This window comes from Rhinichthys klamathensis, unplaced genomic scaffold (genome assembly GCF_029890125.1).
Source record: "Rhinichthys klamathensis goyatoka isolate OS25496 unplaced genomic scaffold, OSU_Roscu_1.1 h1tg000726l_1, whole genome shotgun sequence".
In the NCBI taxonomy this organism is placed as follows: Eukaryota; Metazoa; Chordata; class Actinopteri; order Cypriniformes; family Leuciscidae; genus Rhinichthys; species Rhinichthys klamathensis.
In genome coordinates this window covers 458,736-474,283 of record NW_026607140.1, presented here as the reverse complement: position 1 = coordinate 474,283, position 15,548 = coordinate 458,736, and the positions used below count along the sequence as shown (strand labels likewise).

Below are 15,548 nucleotides of genomic sequence, written 5' to 3'. Positions count from 1 at the left end.
AGTCAGAATATGGTTATCATGTTTATATTGTTTCACGTTCATGCTCAGAAAACAATAATATCCACATGCTCGAGTGAGAGACAAAGATAACGGTGTTCTAAGCGAAGTTTCTAACAGCACTTTGCGTTTTCTCCCTCAACCAAATGTAAAGGAAACATGTTTCAAAATCATTTAGCTATAAGATAAGTTATCATCTGGGATATACCTGCAGTTGTGATGCAGTGACGGACAGCTGTCTTTCCTCAGTCGACTGGTGTTTGGATGTGATTTCTCATGGTGGTGATATTATGATACCTCAGATTCATTCATTAATTTGATCAAAAGTAATTCCATTTTGTAAGATATTTTAGTAAGATAATTTTCATCTGAGTAGCCTAATTCCAAACTTCGTGAGGCAGACGACAACATTATGTGATCAAATATAAACTTGTTAAACACACTCCACAGTGCCACCCAATGCAATGAATTATAACTGCGAGTTAGTGAGTAACTTAGTAAAATTTGAGTAGTATTTTATTTTTCAAATAATAATCAGAATAATCAATAATAAGAAGAATATTCGTGCACATCCCTTACTGATACACTAATTGATAGTTGACACTTGCAACGTAAAGTGTGACCCAGTTTTAAAAAATATATATTTTTAAGATTTGAAGTAGATTACAAGTGCACTTTCAATTACAATTAAAGAGAAACCCCAAAATGATGAAAATTCGTCCATTATCTGCTCATCCTCGTGTCGTTTGCATGTATGTCCTGCAGCTGTTTGAAGAGACAGAGTGTGGAAATGGATATGTAGAAGTGGGAGAGGAGTGTGACTGTGGACCAAGAGAAGTGAGTTTATGTGATACTCAGACAGCACATATATGGTAAATTATATAAGCTCACTACAGTGTCACAGCAGTATTCAGCTGTTATATGTGTCTTCTCTCTCTGTGTGTGTGTGTGTGTGTGTGTGTGTCATAGGAGTGCATTAAAGAGTGCTGTAAGAAGTGTTCTCTGTCTAACGGTGCACACTGCAGCGATGGACCCTGCTGCAATAAAACATGTCTGGTGAGAGTCAATCACACTGTAAAAAATGATCAGTTGACTTAACTTAAAAAAGTGAGGGAACCCGTTGCCTTAAAATGATTAAAGGGTTAGTTCACCCAAAAATGAAAATGCTGTCATTAATGACTCACCCTCATGTCGTCCCAAGCCCGTCAGACCTCCGTTCATCTTCAGAACACAGTTTAAGATATTTTAGATTTAGTCCGAGAGCTTTCTGTCCCTCCATTGAAAATGTATGTCCGGTATACTGTCCTTGTCCAGAAAGGAAATAAAGACATCATCAAAGTAGTCCATGTGACATCAGTGGGTTAGTTAGAGTGTGTTGAAGCATCGAAATACATTTTGGTCCAAAAATAACAAAAACTATGACTTTATTCAGCATTGTATTGCCTTCCGGTTCTGTTGTGAATCTTTAAGTAAATACATTTCATGTAATTGAAAAAATTAAGTTGTGACCTTAACAATTCCAGATAACTTTTTCAATTACGCATTTGTGTCACCATTCTGTTCAGTTTAGGGTACGTTTACACGACAACGATATGCTTAAAACGGAGAAGTTTTCCCTTTGAGTTTTCCGCGTACAGACGACACCAGTGTCAAAACGAGCCCCATTCACACTGATACGCAAAAACGACTAAAAACGCTGTATTCTGCTGCCAGGCCGTTAGATGGCGATGAAACACGTCATGACGTCATCGTCTTCAGAGATTTGCGTTTTTGTTGTTTACACGGAGACCGTTTTCAAAAACGTGCACTTTGAAACCCGTTTTCAAAAGTTTGCGTTTTCAGGCGCGCACAACGCTGTTGTCGTGTAAACGAACGACCAAAGCGGATAAAAAGTTTTACGTTTTTAGTTGAAAACGGTGTCATGTAAACAGCCCCGCTAGTTTAGTTTTCATGGACTTTCAGGTTGTTTTGATTTGTCATGAGTCTTCGTCCTGATTATCGTCACTCATCATCAGTATCCTTGGTTACTGTCATTATTAGTTCATCCGTGTAAGCTGTGTTAGTTTAATCATCTTGTTTGAGTTTGTTTATATATAGGTCACCTTATCCTGCACTCTTTGTCCGGTATCGTTAACACTATAGTGTGTGTTTGTATTTTCTGTGTGGATCGCTAACCTGTTGGATTATTATAAGTAAAGTTACCCGTTTGAATCTTCATCTTCTGTGTCTACATCTTCCTATCTGCACGCATCTGTTACAGAAGAAAGTTTATTTACTTAAAGGTGCACTATGTAACTTTTCTACTAAAATGAATCCTTTTTTTATTGCCTGTGTGTGAAGGGGTTGTAATTACACATTAAAATGATCCACTTGTCGAGTTTTGCTATTACCTCTGAAGGCCAGTATTCCTATTTCTATGTGAAGTCTCCGGGTCGGATTTACCGCGAAATCCAAAGGATGTGACGTGCACGCGCGCTCCCGAGCCTCTCTCCTTATATACAGTCTATTGTAGACGGTCAGGGAGTTACGTCCGGTTAAAGGCGCACGTTTTTCGGCTTATATCTCAGTCAATCTTTGATCAATATTCCCAAGACTCTAATCGTTCGTAGTGCTGGACGGGGCCTTTCGAACGAGCCCACCCCCGAGGTCCAACTCGCCCGGCTCCCCGAGTTATAGCCGTTCGAAATCGGGGGTCCCAGCGAACGGCGATCCGGTAGGGGGCATCCCCGAGGCCCGCCACTCTAGTTCGGGCAAGGGTTCCCCTGGGACCTCCTCCCCCGAATTTGAGCTCTCTGGGTCTTTGCGTTCCAGAGATACGAGCGATTTTCTTCTGAGATCGTGACGTCACCGGCGTCGGCAATTTTGCAGCGCGCCCGATGGTTTTCTGCTAATATCTCTGCGAAAACACCACCAAAAACTATGGGACTTATATGGTTCTTTTCAGCTCGACTAGATGGTCCCAACGAGCTCGGTGCTCGCCGAATCCGTCTAGTATTCCGCGAGATATTTGCGTAATAGACGGTATTGTCTATGAGTTCGAGCACGAGCGCTCTTGTAAAATTTGGTTGCAATCTGAAACATCACCACTAGAGGCCGCTAAAAGTTACATAGAGCACCTTTAATCATTTTAAGGCAACGAGTTTAACACTTCTGTTAAAATTATAATCAAGCGACTTTACATGTGCGTTAGTATGTTAGTCAACACGTCAAAATAAGTGTACTTCTATAAAGCACGACAAATTATTATTAAAACATAATGAATTAAAAAACCATGCGTGCTCATTCAATACAGTTAAGCACAGGTAATCTTTACAAGAGGTGTGTCTCGTGTCTCTCTCTGTCTCAGTTCTACCCGCGAGGCTACACCTGCCGCTATGCAGTGAATGACTGTGATATTTCAGAGACGTGCTCTGGAGACTCAGGCCAGGTCAGTGACATATCAGCACGAGTCCAAACACATACAACAGTCTGATTATGCATGTCTTTATTTAACCTTTCTTTGCATCTCTGTGTGTGTGTGTGTGTGTGCAGTGCCCTCCCAATCTACACAAGCAGGACGGCTACTTCTGCTCTCTCGAACAGGTACACACACCACAAAAACTGCTACTCTACTGAAACAGGGTTATTTATTAGCGGTTGGCCAATGAGGGTTTTTTATTTAAAGTCCCCCTGTAGTCCTTTAAAACTCATCTTTGATCACTAAAATGACATATTTAAATGTTTTTTCCATGAAAAAAAGTATTCATGCCTTCATCAATTCTTCAAATCGCTTGAATGTAACTCGACACCCTCGCCTCATTTAGTATACGCGGTTCTATGAATATGCAAATGAGCCCCGCCTCCACTCACTCACTCAGCTCAGAGATCCACTGGTTGACGATCACACGTTGATCTGATTGGTTACAAGGTCGTTTGTGACGTCAGAAACACCAGCGATTTCAAACCGTGTTTTTGAGACTGTCTTTGGTTCACTGCAGTTTTAAGGAGAAAATACTCAGCAATGCTGTCGACTTATGAATTTGCACATGGTTTGTCTTAAAGCATATTAAAAACACCACATACACATATAAACATCTGCATTTTCATCACAGGGGGACTTTAAATGGCCAGTGACAGTATCAAGAAAGCAGGGTAGGGAATGACCAGGCTGGAATTTGTTGTAATCTTAAAGAGCTTCTGATATAAATTTCTTTACAAAACTCATTTTAATTAAGATTTTTAAATGACCTGATATATTAGATAAAAGTAAACAGAGTTTCCATGTATGTAGGATTTTTGTTTTTTACATCATACACCTATTTCCACTTGTGTAATTTCATAGCTTTTATAGCTTGTTCTATTATAATTACATTGGTAATGTTAAAGTAGAAATTTATCAAATTAATAAGTTAATGAATGAAACGTAGATAAATAAATAAATTGAATGGTAGTAAAAAAAAAGTATTAAAAATAAATATAATGGTAGCGAATTACATTCATTGCATTAAATTGATAAGTAGGCTAAATAATTTACAAATATTTGAAAATGTTCATTAGCCATTGGAAAGAGTCAGCATATTAATGCTATTGATCTCAAAAAGGCCAGTGGATTATGATTGATTAGTGGGATTGTGTTGTTTTTGCAGGGCCGCTGCTACGCTGGGGAGTGCAAGACGAGAGACAGTCAGTGTAAATATGTGTGGGGTCCACGTGAGTCACCATTACCTGTCAACAGCAAGATGATGATGATGCTCGGTCGTTTTTGGTCATACAGATAAGAGTAATGCAAACTGTTAAGGGTCTACTTTTATTTTTGTATACTCACAATAACAACAAACAACAACGTTGTGCTTTTGTAAAATAATGGCGCTTTCTGTCGATACGGTCTCAGTGAACTTGAGCGCATGACATAAATGAACTGAAACTCAGAGTATACTCAGCAAGAGTCAGCTTTGTTGACTTAATCTCGGCAGAAAAACACAGAAAACATCATCAATAAATTATTAAAATGTTAAACAGTCTCAGTTTTTTTCACAACACATTCATAATCATTACTTTTACCGGTGCGCTGTGATGAGCTTTATGTGTGCATTTGTGCGCTGATTAGGCTATATGTATTTTATAGGCAATTAAAGGCACATTATTATGATCAAAGGGTTATTAATATAAACGTGGGATTAGTCGACTAATGACTTAAATGGTGGATACTGTAGAGTAGATCTACATACAGTAAACTACCCTTAGTCAAACTAGCTTATCTATACTGAAGTTTATTTTCTTTTTTCCCTTGTTTCTCTCCTTTTTCCTGTGTTTTCATACAGAGGCTGCGAGTTCTGAGAAGTTCTGCTATGAGAAGCTGAACACAGAGGGCTCAGAGAAGGGCAACTGTGGTCAAGATGGAGACAAATGGATCCAGTGCAGTAAGCAGTGAGTTCAAAACCATTCAACCATTGTGGGAGGTCGCTTACTGGCCCAAGACTGAAGATCCACTTCTTTCTGGGATATTCTGATCTACATATGGCTCAGATGTTTTATTAGCCCGAACTTAGCTCCGCCCACAACATTTGAGGATGGGAAGTTCAGTCTGGACTTGATCCGTTGTGAAGCAAGTATGCCCGAACCAAAGCTGTTCGGACCAATCACATTGTCAGGGCGGGCTTTATACGATGATGGACAGATGATCAACCGTAACGTAATCATCCACGTCACCAAAGACCGCTTGGGTTGAATTCGTTTACAACAAAGATGGAGAATTTAGATGTGTAGATTCAGCCATCGCGTCTGTTATAGAAAATGTAGACAGCGCTTTCAATATAAAAGAGGAACAGAGAACCGCGATCAAGGCATTTGTCGATCGGAAAGATGTTTTTGCCATCGTTCCTACGGGATTCGGTCGATCCAATTGAGTGGAGAGGCATTTTCTTCCTGGTTGGGTTAAAACACGCCCCATAATCACAGCCCAATGGAGCAGTATCAGACTCACATTCTGACTAGCATCTGAGTATGACGACGTCAGGCTAGTGTTTTAATGTCCACCAGGAGAACATCGTGTGCTTGCTTAGACAAGAAATAGCACAAACCTGCTCAACAAGCTGCATGATGTGAACTGTAATTAATGTCTCAAAAATACTTTGTAAAATATATTTAGCTTCTTTCCCATATCTCTCACACTTTTAGGGCTGAGATTTGTTGGTAAATTTGAATATGCACATACAAAGAAAAAAAAATGTATTCGAACTCATCAGTCCTCTGCAATGGCAACACACACGATATTCAGCAGGAGTATGTGCTATTGGTGTGAATTGTAGTGTTATGTTCTTACAGTAGTGTCGCTGTGATCTCTATATTTGCAGTGATGTGTTTTGCGGGTATCTGTTGTGCACTAACATGGGCCGAATCCCACGGATAGGAATTATGAAAGGAGAAGTCACTCCCACAAACTTCAACCATCAGGGCAGAGTGATCGACTGCAGGTGAGAAGCTCAGAGGCAAATGCATGATCAATACGTTTTGCATCTATTAACAATATCTCACAGTATTCATTATGCCGCCAATATCAGAACACTCTGATCTGAACACACACACACATTGTTTTCTCAGCGGTGGCCACGTCTTGCTGGATGATCAGACTGATCACGGTTATGTGGAGGATGGGACTCCATGTGGTCCATCAATGATGTGTCTGGACAGGAAGTGTCTCCCTATCCAGGATCTGAACCTGAGCTCCTGTCCCAGCGGACACAACGGACACATCTGTTCCAGTCATGGGGTGAGAACTATCCCGAATACACACACTGAATACACGCCATGCTGATGTACATTTTCCAAAATCCATTTCTCATTATGCTTAGAAAGTAATACCTAATTAATGTGATTTGTATTTTATGCATTGTTTTGGCGATTTTAAATGTAAACAGGTGTGCAATAATGAGGCGGCTTGTACATGTGACACAACATGGGCGGGGACAGACTGTAGCATGCCTGACCCTCCAAAAGAGCCGGCCCCTAGTGAAGATGAGGAGCCCAAAGGTCTGTTTCTTTACTCCTACACAAACACATATGCTTACACATACATACCCAATGGGTAACACTTTACTTGAAGGGGTGTGCATAAGACTGACATGACACTTTCATAATCATGACCTCCACATGTGTCATGTCATGATTATGAAAGTGTCATGTCAGTCTTATGTACACCCCTTCAAGTAAAGTGTTACCAAACAAGGGAGCTCATTCATAAAACAGCAGCAGAAGGGATTTCAGTTTAAATAGTTTTTCAATTTTAAATGGATTCATGATCGACTTTCACAGAGATGCGGTATATTTGCGCTTAATGAATGAGGATCTGAAGTTGGTTTGGTTAGATTTTTTCACTTTAGTTTTAGATTGCACTATCATTTTGGAATGCATCATTCCTGAACAAAAGTATATATATTTTTTTTAAATCCCACTGAATCTAAACTTTTGAACTATAATGTACTTTTTAGTAGAAATAGTAATTTTAGTAATTTAGTTGTCTGTCCACTGTAGTGCATATATGCGTTTCAAATATACAAGTTAATACATGACACATTTCCTAAAATCATAATGTAAAAATAGAGACAAGCGCCACCCAGTGGACAGGAAAGAATAAATCAGAGAGAGGGAAACTACACTCTAAGAAAAGTCTGTGAAAATAGGGCACATATAAAGGAATTTTCCAAATAAATTTTTCACAGGTGTTTTACCCATATTTCGATTTATGCATTGCATTAAAGGAAATGTCTGTAAATTAACAGATAATATCCTGGCAGAACCATACTAGTACCTTTTTCTGTTTTTCTTCAGTTTTTTTTTCTTACAGTGAGGCAGGGCCATTACAGGCAAACATAGATATTCTACAGTTTAAAGATTTGGGGCCATTAAGATTTTTTTTTAAAAGAAATTAATACTTTATTTAAATCATCCTTGCTGAATTAAAGATTTAAAAATCTTCCAGACCCCAAACTTTTGAACAATGATCAGCATAATGAACAAGCATAAACAGGAAATCCAAAAGGTAATAAGCTTGTTCAGAAATGGTGACAAAAACTTGATGAATAAAATAACGTCTTTCTTGTTAAACGTAATTAAAATAAATGAATATTCAAATATTTGTTATTTATGAGCCCAAATATTTGAATACAATATTTTTGAAAAATGCCCATCCCCGAATGGAAATAACAAACCTCAAACATGGCATAAAATGATGGATCTTTTTAAAACACCATCTGTTTTGCTGGAACAGATATTTTGAGTTCTAGCTATTTAAAGCTCATATCCCGTTTCCCTACACTTGCCCAAACAGGTCCTAGTGCCACCAATCTCATCATAGGGTCCATCGCAGGGGCTATCCTGGTGGCAGCTATAGTCCTGGGTGGGACGGGCTGGGGTTTTAAGTAAGCACCAGTCTGCATGTCTCTTCGCTCTAGGCAACACTATACCTGCAGCTTACACTTATATGCTTTGAGTTTCTGCTGCAGATGCTGTACCAGGAGAGAAACGCTCTGCAGATGCCAACGGACTGAACAACTGAGAGCTAGGGCAAATAATGCAGAACTCGGAGCGTTAAAACCTGGTTTAAATTTCACTGCCGCAGAACCTCAAACCAGCTTGTAGGGCCCAGCTGAAATCCTGACCTGCATGTTAAAATGACACACAACTTCAGTTGTCATTCACCAAACTGGCATTCATAGCAAAGCTAGGGAGACTGAATCTACATACTGCAGAAATTCCCTTGATTGATGTGGGGAATGGATAGTTTAGAATCAGCTGAAACTAACAGCTTTAAAACTTTCAGACAACAATTTAATGAATTGTAATAGAGGTTCTGTGCAATTAAATGCACAATTAATTTCAGCTACAGTATTCTAATACTTAATAATTAGCAACTGTTTCTACGGACCTCTATCCATAACCCGTCCGCCATATTGAAACAGTCAAAGCCACTCCATGATACCTTGAAAGCAAGTTGATTGTGAGACTGCAACCTACAGTAGTAATTCACATTCATCAGTATCTATAGCTGCAATAATCTTTAACAGGTGATTTTCACAGGATTTAGTTTATCATTCATGTTAAAATTCTGCATATGGTAAATAAAAAGGAATATTGGTTAAAGCTCTGCTAAATATTATTGATCATCAGAAAACCCTACAGCCAGATTGAAAGTAGTGAATGCCTCAGGTTACGTATGTAACTTGGTCCCCCGAGAAGGGAACTAGACGGCACATCATGTAGTCCCAGGACGAACTCAGCCATCTTGAACCATGCAAGAACCGAGACAACAGAGGATGCCTCCCAACAGAAACCTCTTTTGATGGTATGTGGCTAGCTGAGGTCAAAAGTAACTACGGCACTGAACCGGCAGTTAAGTGGGTCTAAGTGGCGCTGTTTGCACCATTATATGAAAAGTTTTCAGATCTCCAGCCTGGGGTGGTAGATTGTCCCTTGCACTTGAGACAGAAGATGTTTCTGAACTGGAATCTCCCATGGAATGCCGTCCAGGAGAGATATCATGTATTTGAGAACCATACTTGAGTCGGCCAGAACAGAGCCACAATGAGAAATGGACTTGGTCTTGGCGCACCATCGCTAGAACCCCCGGAATTAGAGCCATCAGAGAAAAAAGGAATATAGGTGCGGCCTTGGCCATGTCTGTACTATGAAAGAGGAGCTGGAGGGGTAGAGGGCGAACCAGAGGGGACAGTGGCTCGTCTCCGTGGAGGCAAACAGGTTCACTACCTCTGCCATATGGACTCCACTACTTGTGGATGGAGTCACCATTCCCAGGGCCTCAGCCCCTGCCTCGACAGGATATCTGCCCCCAAGTTTGCATGCTTGCCTGAAAAGGGAATACAAACGCAGACCGCCCTGGTGATTTATGTAAGAGACTACCGATGTGTTGTCTGTGCGGACCAACACATGAAAGCCCCTCAGAAGTGGAATTAAGTGTTTCAAGTCCAAAAACACTGCTCTCATATCTAGTATGTGCCAATTAAGATGAAGGTCCCCCAAATCCCACTGGCTGGACGACCATCGAAAACCGCACCCCATCCTGTTAGAGAGGCATCCGTTGTTAAAGTCTTGTGACTGCAACACGCCCCAAGAGCCTGGCTCTTGTTCAGGAACCGTGACTCCTTCTGAAGTCATAGAGCACGTAGCCCATTGCACGGGACCCTTGCAACTCTGAAGGGAAGGGTTTCAGAGGGGGTTCAGAGGATGAAATCCCCTGCTTTTGAGCCAAAACTGAAATGGTCTTTTGTAGTTGGCCTAGTGGAATGATGTTGGCCACTGCCGCCATGAGACCTAACCGGCTCTGAACTTGAAGAACTGAGAGCTCCTTACCTAGCTTGATATCTTTCATAGCATTTAGAAACAATTCTACATGTGCGGGAGACAGACGTGCCTGTATTGTGGTCAAGTCCCAAACAACCCCAAGGAAAGTGGTTCTCTGAGCTGGAGAAAGCAATCTAAATGTTACGCCGATTGAGCCAGCATCAGCCAACCGTCTATGTAGTTCAGCACACAGATGCCTTTGAGTCTCAAAGGAGCCAGAGCACCATCCATGCACTTGGTAAAGGTGTGTGGGGATAGAGCTAGGCTGAAGGGAAGAACTCAATATTGGTATGCTTCGCCCCCCGAAAGTGAACCTGAGAAACTTCCTGTGTTCTGGCAGAATTTCGAGGGAAAGTAGGCATCCTTTAGATTTGTCACAAACCATTCCTCGAACAGGATTTGCAACACAACTAAACTTTAGGGTGAGCATCTTGAATCTGTATGTCCAAAGCCGTACGTACTGTACGGTTCAAGCCCTTCAAATCTATAATCGGATGCAAACCCCATCCTTTTTTTGGCACAATAAAGTACCCGCTGTAGAACCATAAGTCCCTCTCTGGAAGGGGTACACTTTCCATGGCCCCTTTTGCCAAGAGAGACTGTAGTTCTTGTTTAATAAAAACTTTCCTGACTCTCCCGACATACCACTGTAGCTACAATGCCATTGAATCGAGGTGAACGGAAGGCAAACCGAATCCTGTAAACTTTACTGAGATATGTTTCAGCACCCACTGAGATATGTTTGTTGGTTGCTATCAAAAGTCTTACAGAGGGATACTTTTTTTGATAGCACTAGCCTGCTCGGCGCCCTGAATCAGCGAACTGGCAGGGACCAACCGGGTGGGCCAATTGGTAATATCGCTCATGAGTGAAGATGGGGCGAATGGCCCGTTGGGGCCCTGAGGAAGGTCTGGCACTTGATGTCTTGGTGTGCACGGATCTTCCCTGGGAGGTGATGCTATTGGGGGCCAGGGCCCATGAATGTCAGGGCTTTTTCTTTGCCATCTTAGAGGATCCTGTCTGCCCAGAATGGCTGTGCCTTAGTGCGGTTCCCTGTCCCCTTTGTGAGGGGTTACGTGTCGCCACGTTGTCATTCTGTTCTTCTCTCCTATCACTGGGCCCTGGCCTGGAGCGGCTGGTGGATGGTACCGACTCCTGGATATGGCGAGGGATTCATTCCCTGAACACTGCTGCCAGTTTCCAGCCTCCTGGTATCTGTTGACTATGGTGTTGACAACATCGCCGAACAGGGCAGATTGGGGTGTTCAGGAGGAAAGCCCTGTCTGTTTCCTTAATCCCTGTGAGGTTTAGCCACAGCTAAATGAACCATAGCAGCCATTGAAGGGCCAATGGTGTAGACCATCTGCTTAGATGCACGGAGGGCGAGGTCTGTGGCCCTGCATAGCTCTTTAACTGCATTCAGGGCTAATTCCTCTTCATAATCCAATTCTTTAAGCAGGTCAGCCTGGTGACCCTACAAGGGGTCACCAGGCTGACCAATTATTTAAGTTGGTCAGCCAATTATTTAAATAATCACCAATTATTTAAGATTCTTTAAGCAGGTGACCCTACAAGGCTTGGTGTTTAAGGCAGGTTACACAGTCATGAAAGTATACTCGAAGTACACTTAAATGACTTTTATTTAAAAAATACTTTTGTGGTATTGTGGTATTTTTAATGTTACTGAGTATTTAAAAAAAAATCTGTATTTCTGAGTCTGAAATGTTGATGTTCCAAGATGGCGGACAAGTTGGCGTATCTTGAGTAGTCTAATGTGGTATCTAGAATAGATATCTATGCATACAAAGTTGAGACTGGTCACTAACTTCATACAATGAGCTTCATGTCCACAATCCGTTTTAAAGGGCTATTTTACCCCAAAATGAAAATCCTGTCATCATTTACTCACCCTCTTGTCGTTCCAAACGTGTGACTTTCTTTCCAGAGTGCTCTTTTCTACTAAATGAAAATTATATATAATTGTATAGTGATTTGATTAGATTACGATCCTTTATCTTATGATTGAGATGCATCATGAAATTGACATGAAATCAGCCGTAATGTAAAAGTAATTGGAGAGACAATTTGTCTAAAAAATTACATTTTGGATCATTTGTGCTTGACTAACAAAAAAATTGAAAAAAATAAATTCATCCAAGTTTGGGGGTTGTAAATGATGATTGAATTTTCATTTTTGAGTGCACTGTTCCTTTAAGTGATGAAGTGTGTGGGTAAGTAATGGAGGAGTGTGGCGAGACATCATGTTAACCATTGCACTCTCTTTCAGTCTTGTGTAAACTCAACATGAGAGCAGGGTATCAGCCTTAGACATGACACATGCTCTTCACTTCCCGTCTCCTTGCGGAGCTGCTGGCTGGCAAACCCACCTGGTACAGACAGCTCGCACTGGCACTGGTCTGCATGACCACGTCCAGAAATGCTGGCATTTCACTCTCGCACACAATTATCCCATCTACATGGGGCTGTCCAGGAAATGCATCATTTTGGATGGGCGTTCACACTGACAGTGATTCACCTCGTTCGCTGGAGGTTGCCAAATTACGGTAGTGCTAATGTAGATGTTTCTACTCGACTGCAGTGTGCGTCAACTGAAGGTGGATCCTCAAACCTCTTCACTCCCATTTACGCACAGTTTTCATTATTCTGATTAATTGCTAAGAATTACGGTTATTATATTATCGCCAATATTTACAAACCCCAATGCACAGCATAAATTATGAACTTCCATACAGTCAGTGTGTTACTGGCCACTGTTGTAATCTACTCGCGTCAAATGCAAAACACATATTTCTGTGGATGTATTGGATTTTTTCGTTGATGGGCCCGAAATGTCTTCATTTCAATTCTTTCATTTGTCACAAGCATATGCACACTTTGATCAGAGTGGAATATAGGCCTTTACCATTATAATGTTTTACGTGCCTGTTTATTGCGATTAAAAACAGCAGTAATGTCATCACATCTAGAAAAATATCAGATAATTTGACTAATAATTTGGTTAGCTTATGTCGTAAAATGCCATATGGTGTGACCAAGAACAATGGTATAAAAAATGTATATATTATTGCAATGTTTGCTCTCACATGTATTCAAAATGTTACACTTTACAATAAGTTAATGGCATTAGCTAATATTAATTAATATTTAATAATTAATAGTTATTAAAAATAAAGATTTTCGTTGTTAGTTCAAGTTAACTAATGTACTGTAGTGTCACCATTACTTTTTACTGGGTTGCTAGAGCACATTTTAGAGCAATTCAATTTAAAAACTAAATAAAAAACTTATTGAACAGTGTATATTTTTTTTTTACCAAATAAAACCAACATAGATACTTTTCTTTATCTTGGACACACTGATTTGTCACATCATATCACTCATGTCACCTCAAATCTTCAACTCTAACTGGTTGCTTAAAGGGGTGGTTGAGTATGATTTCACTTTTCTAGCTTTAGTTAGTGTGTAATGTTGCTGTTTGAGCATAAACAACGTCTCCAAAGTTACAACGCTCAAAGTTCAAAGCAAAGGAAGATATTTGCTTTTAAAGAAATCGTTTTTAAGGACTACAACAAATGGCTGGTAGGAACTACACGAGCTTCCTCCCGGGTTAGTGACATCACCAACCCTAAGATTTGCATAAACCCCGCCCCCGGGAACACACAGTCCATGTTGAGAAGAGGAAGAGCTGGTGTAGTCGAGCACATTTGTGAGTCAGCTCAACCTGTAGCATCCGTCTTTTCACATGCAATAGAAAGTCACTCTGTGTGCGTCTCACAACACAACAGTTCCTATACAAGCGATTTATAGATTATCATAACAGAATATGCTAATTGAAGATAGTTAACTCCACATCAGCAACATAAATTCATCAACTAACCATTCAGAAACGTCCTGTTGCTTCTACATGTTGTCACTTCTTCTTTGAGTGTGTGTCTGCGTGAGGTAATCGGAGCTGCTAACACACACACACACACACACACACAAGCTCTTGAAACCCCGCCCTCTGTGTCGGGAGCAGCAGCTCATTTGCATTTAAAGGGCCAGACACAAAACGGTGTGTTTTTGCTAACCCTCAAAAAATGAACATGCTTAAACATGCTATATAAAATTATCTGTGGGGTATTTTGAGCTAAAACTTCACACACACACTGTGGGAACATCAGAGATTTATTTTACATCTTGTGAAAAGGGCATTATACCACCCCTTTAAACCCTGCAATTTGCTGTCAGTGTAAACGCCCTGAAGAGCGACACCGCTTCAGTGGATCACATGAGCACTGAGTGTGTCGGTTCTTCTTGAAGAGGTGCATTTCCACTGAAATAGTCCATTGCCAGTCTATCGCTCTGTTTGTCCTTGTCCGCTGACGTGAGGCTTGTTCTCTGTAGCGCACATTGTTCTGCTTCAGTTCCACATTGTGTAAACTGTATACAAATTCATACCTAAACACCACATTTCAGTGACCATGTGCAGATACTAAGTTAAACTATAGAATTGGATTCTTCTTATTTGGATGCTGTGGAGCTGAAACAGAGTCTTGGTTACGATACATTTCTATCTCAATAACAGCAGTGTTTTGTTTCCCAATAACTTTTTTCTTCTTTCCTCTTCTTCCAAACAACAAGAAACGTCAAACGGAAAGGATATAATCCAAGTGCTTCTGCCATCTAGAAGCAACGCTCCAATCGCCGGAGCTTCTGTATTCTGGCATTATAAAAATATTATACATAATAGTAAAGAATTCAACCAACAATACCTTAGTTGTGTAGCTCCACCCCTTTTTATAAGCTCCACCCTCTCTCTCTCTCTCAGCCAATTTATTGACATATCCCACTCTCCCCCAACAGCCAATCAGATCATTCTTACATTACAGAAGCATGACATCACAACGGCCTTGCCTTGGCACCTATTTGAAGGTTTTGCTTGGCTAATGCCCATACTCAGCAGAATACACCATAATGACCTTTGAAGAACAATACGATCAATACGATCTCAGACCGGAATCATTTTTTGATTGTTTATTTGACAGACGTAATTGATAGCTGCATGGCTTAGCCTTAGAGAGACACGTTGAGCAGAATTATGGGATGGACTTGATTCTACATATAAATGGCCAGAGAAATCTATAGGAGTAGTTCATAGAAAAGTAAAAATTCTGTCATTATTTAGTCACCTTCATGTTGTCCCAAAACTGTGT

At 40.6% G+C, this 15,548-nt stretch overlaps 1 protein-coding gene across 1 annotated transcript in view; it reads left to right on the top strand.

Annotated features, from left to right (window-relative positions):
• The window catches only part of LOC130077245 (disintegrin and metalloproteinase domain-containing protein 23), a 58,814-nt gene extending 43,485 nt beyond the window's left edge, over positions 1 to 15,329 (top strand). The window contains exons 16-26 of the mRNA XM_056242413.1: positions 763 to 834; positions 967 to 1,053; positions 3,344 to 3,424; positions 3,529 to 3,579; positions 4,623 to 4,686; positions 5,298 to 5,403; positions 6,330 to 6,449; positions 6,577 to 6,745; positions 6,894 to 7,005; positions 8,303 to 8,393; positions 14,977 to 15,329. Coding sequence (XP_056098388.1) covers positions 763 to 834; positions 967 to 1,053; positions 3,344 to 3,424; positions 3,529 to 3,579; positions 4,623 to 4,686; positions 5,298 to 5,403; positions 6,330 to 6,449; positions 6,577 to 6,745; positions 6,894 to 7,005; positions 8,303 to 8,393; positions 14,977 to 15,022 — 999 coding nt within the window. The 3' untranslated portion in view covers positions 15,023 to 15,329. The remainder of the gene's footprint in view (positions 1 to 762; positions 835 to 966; positions 1,054 to 3,343; positions 3,425 to 3,528; positions 3,580 to 4,622; positions 4,687 to 5,297; positions 5,404 to 6,329; positions 6,450 to 6,576; positions 6,746 to 6,893; positions 7,006 to 8,302; positions 8,394 to 14,976) is intronic.
• The last annotated feature ends 219 nt before the right edge of the window (positions 15,330 to 15,548 follow it).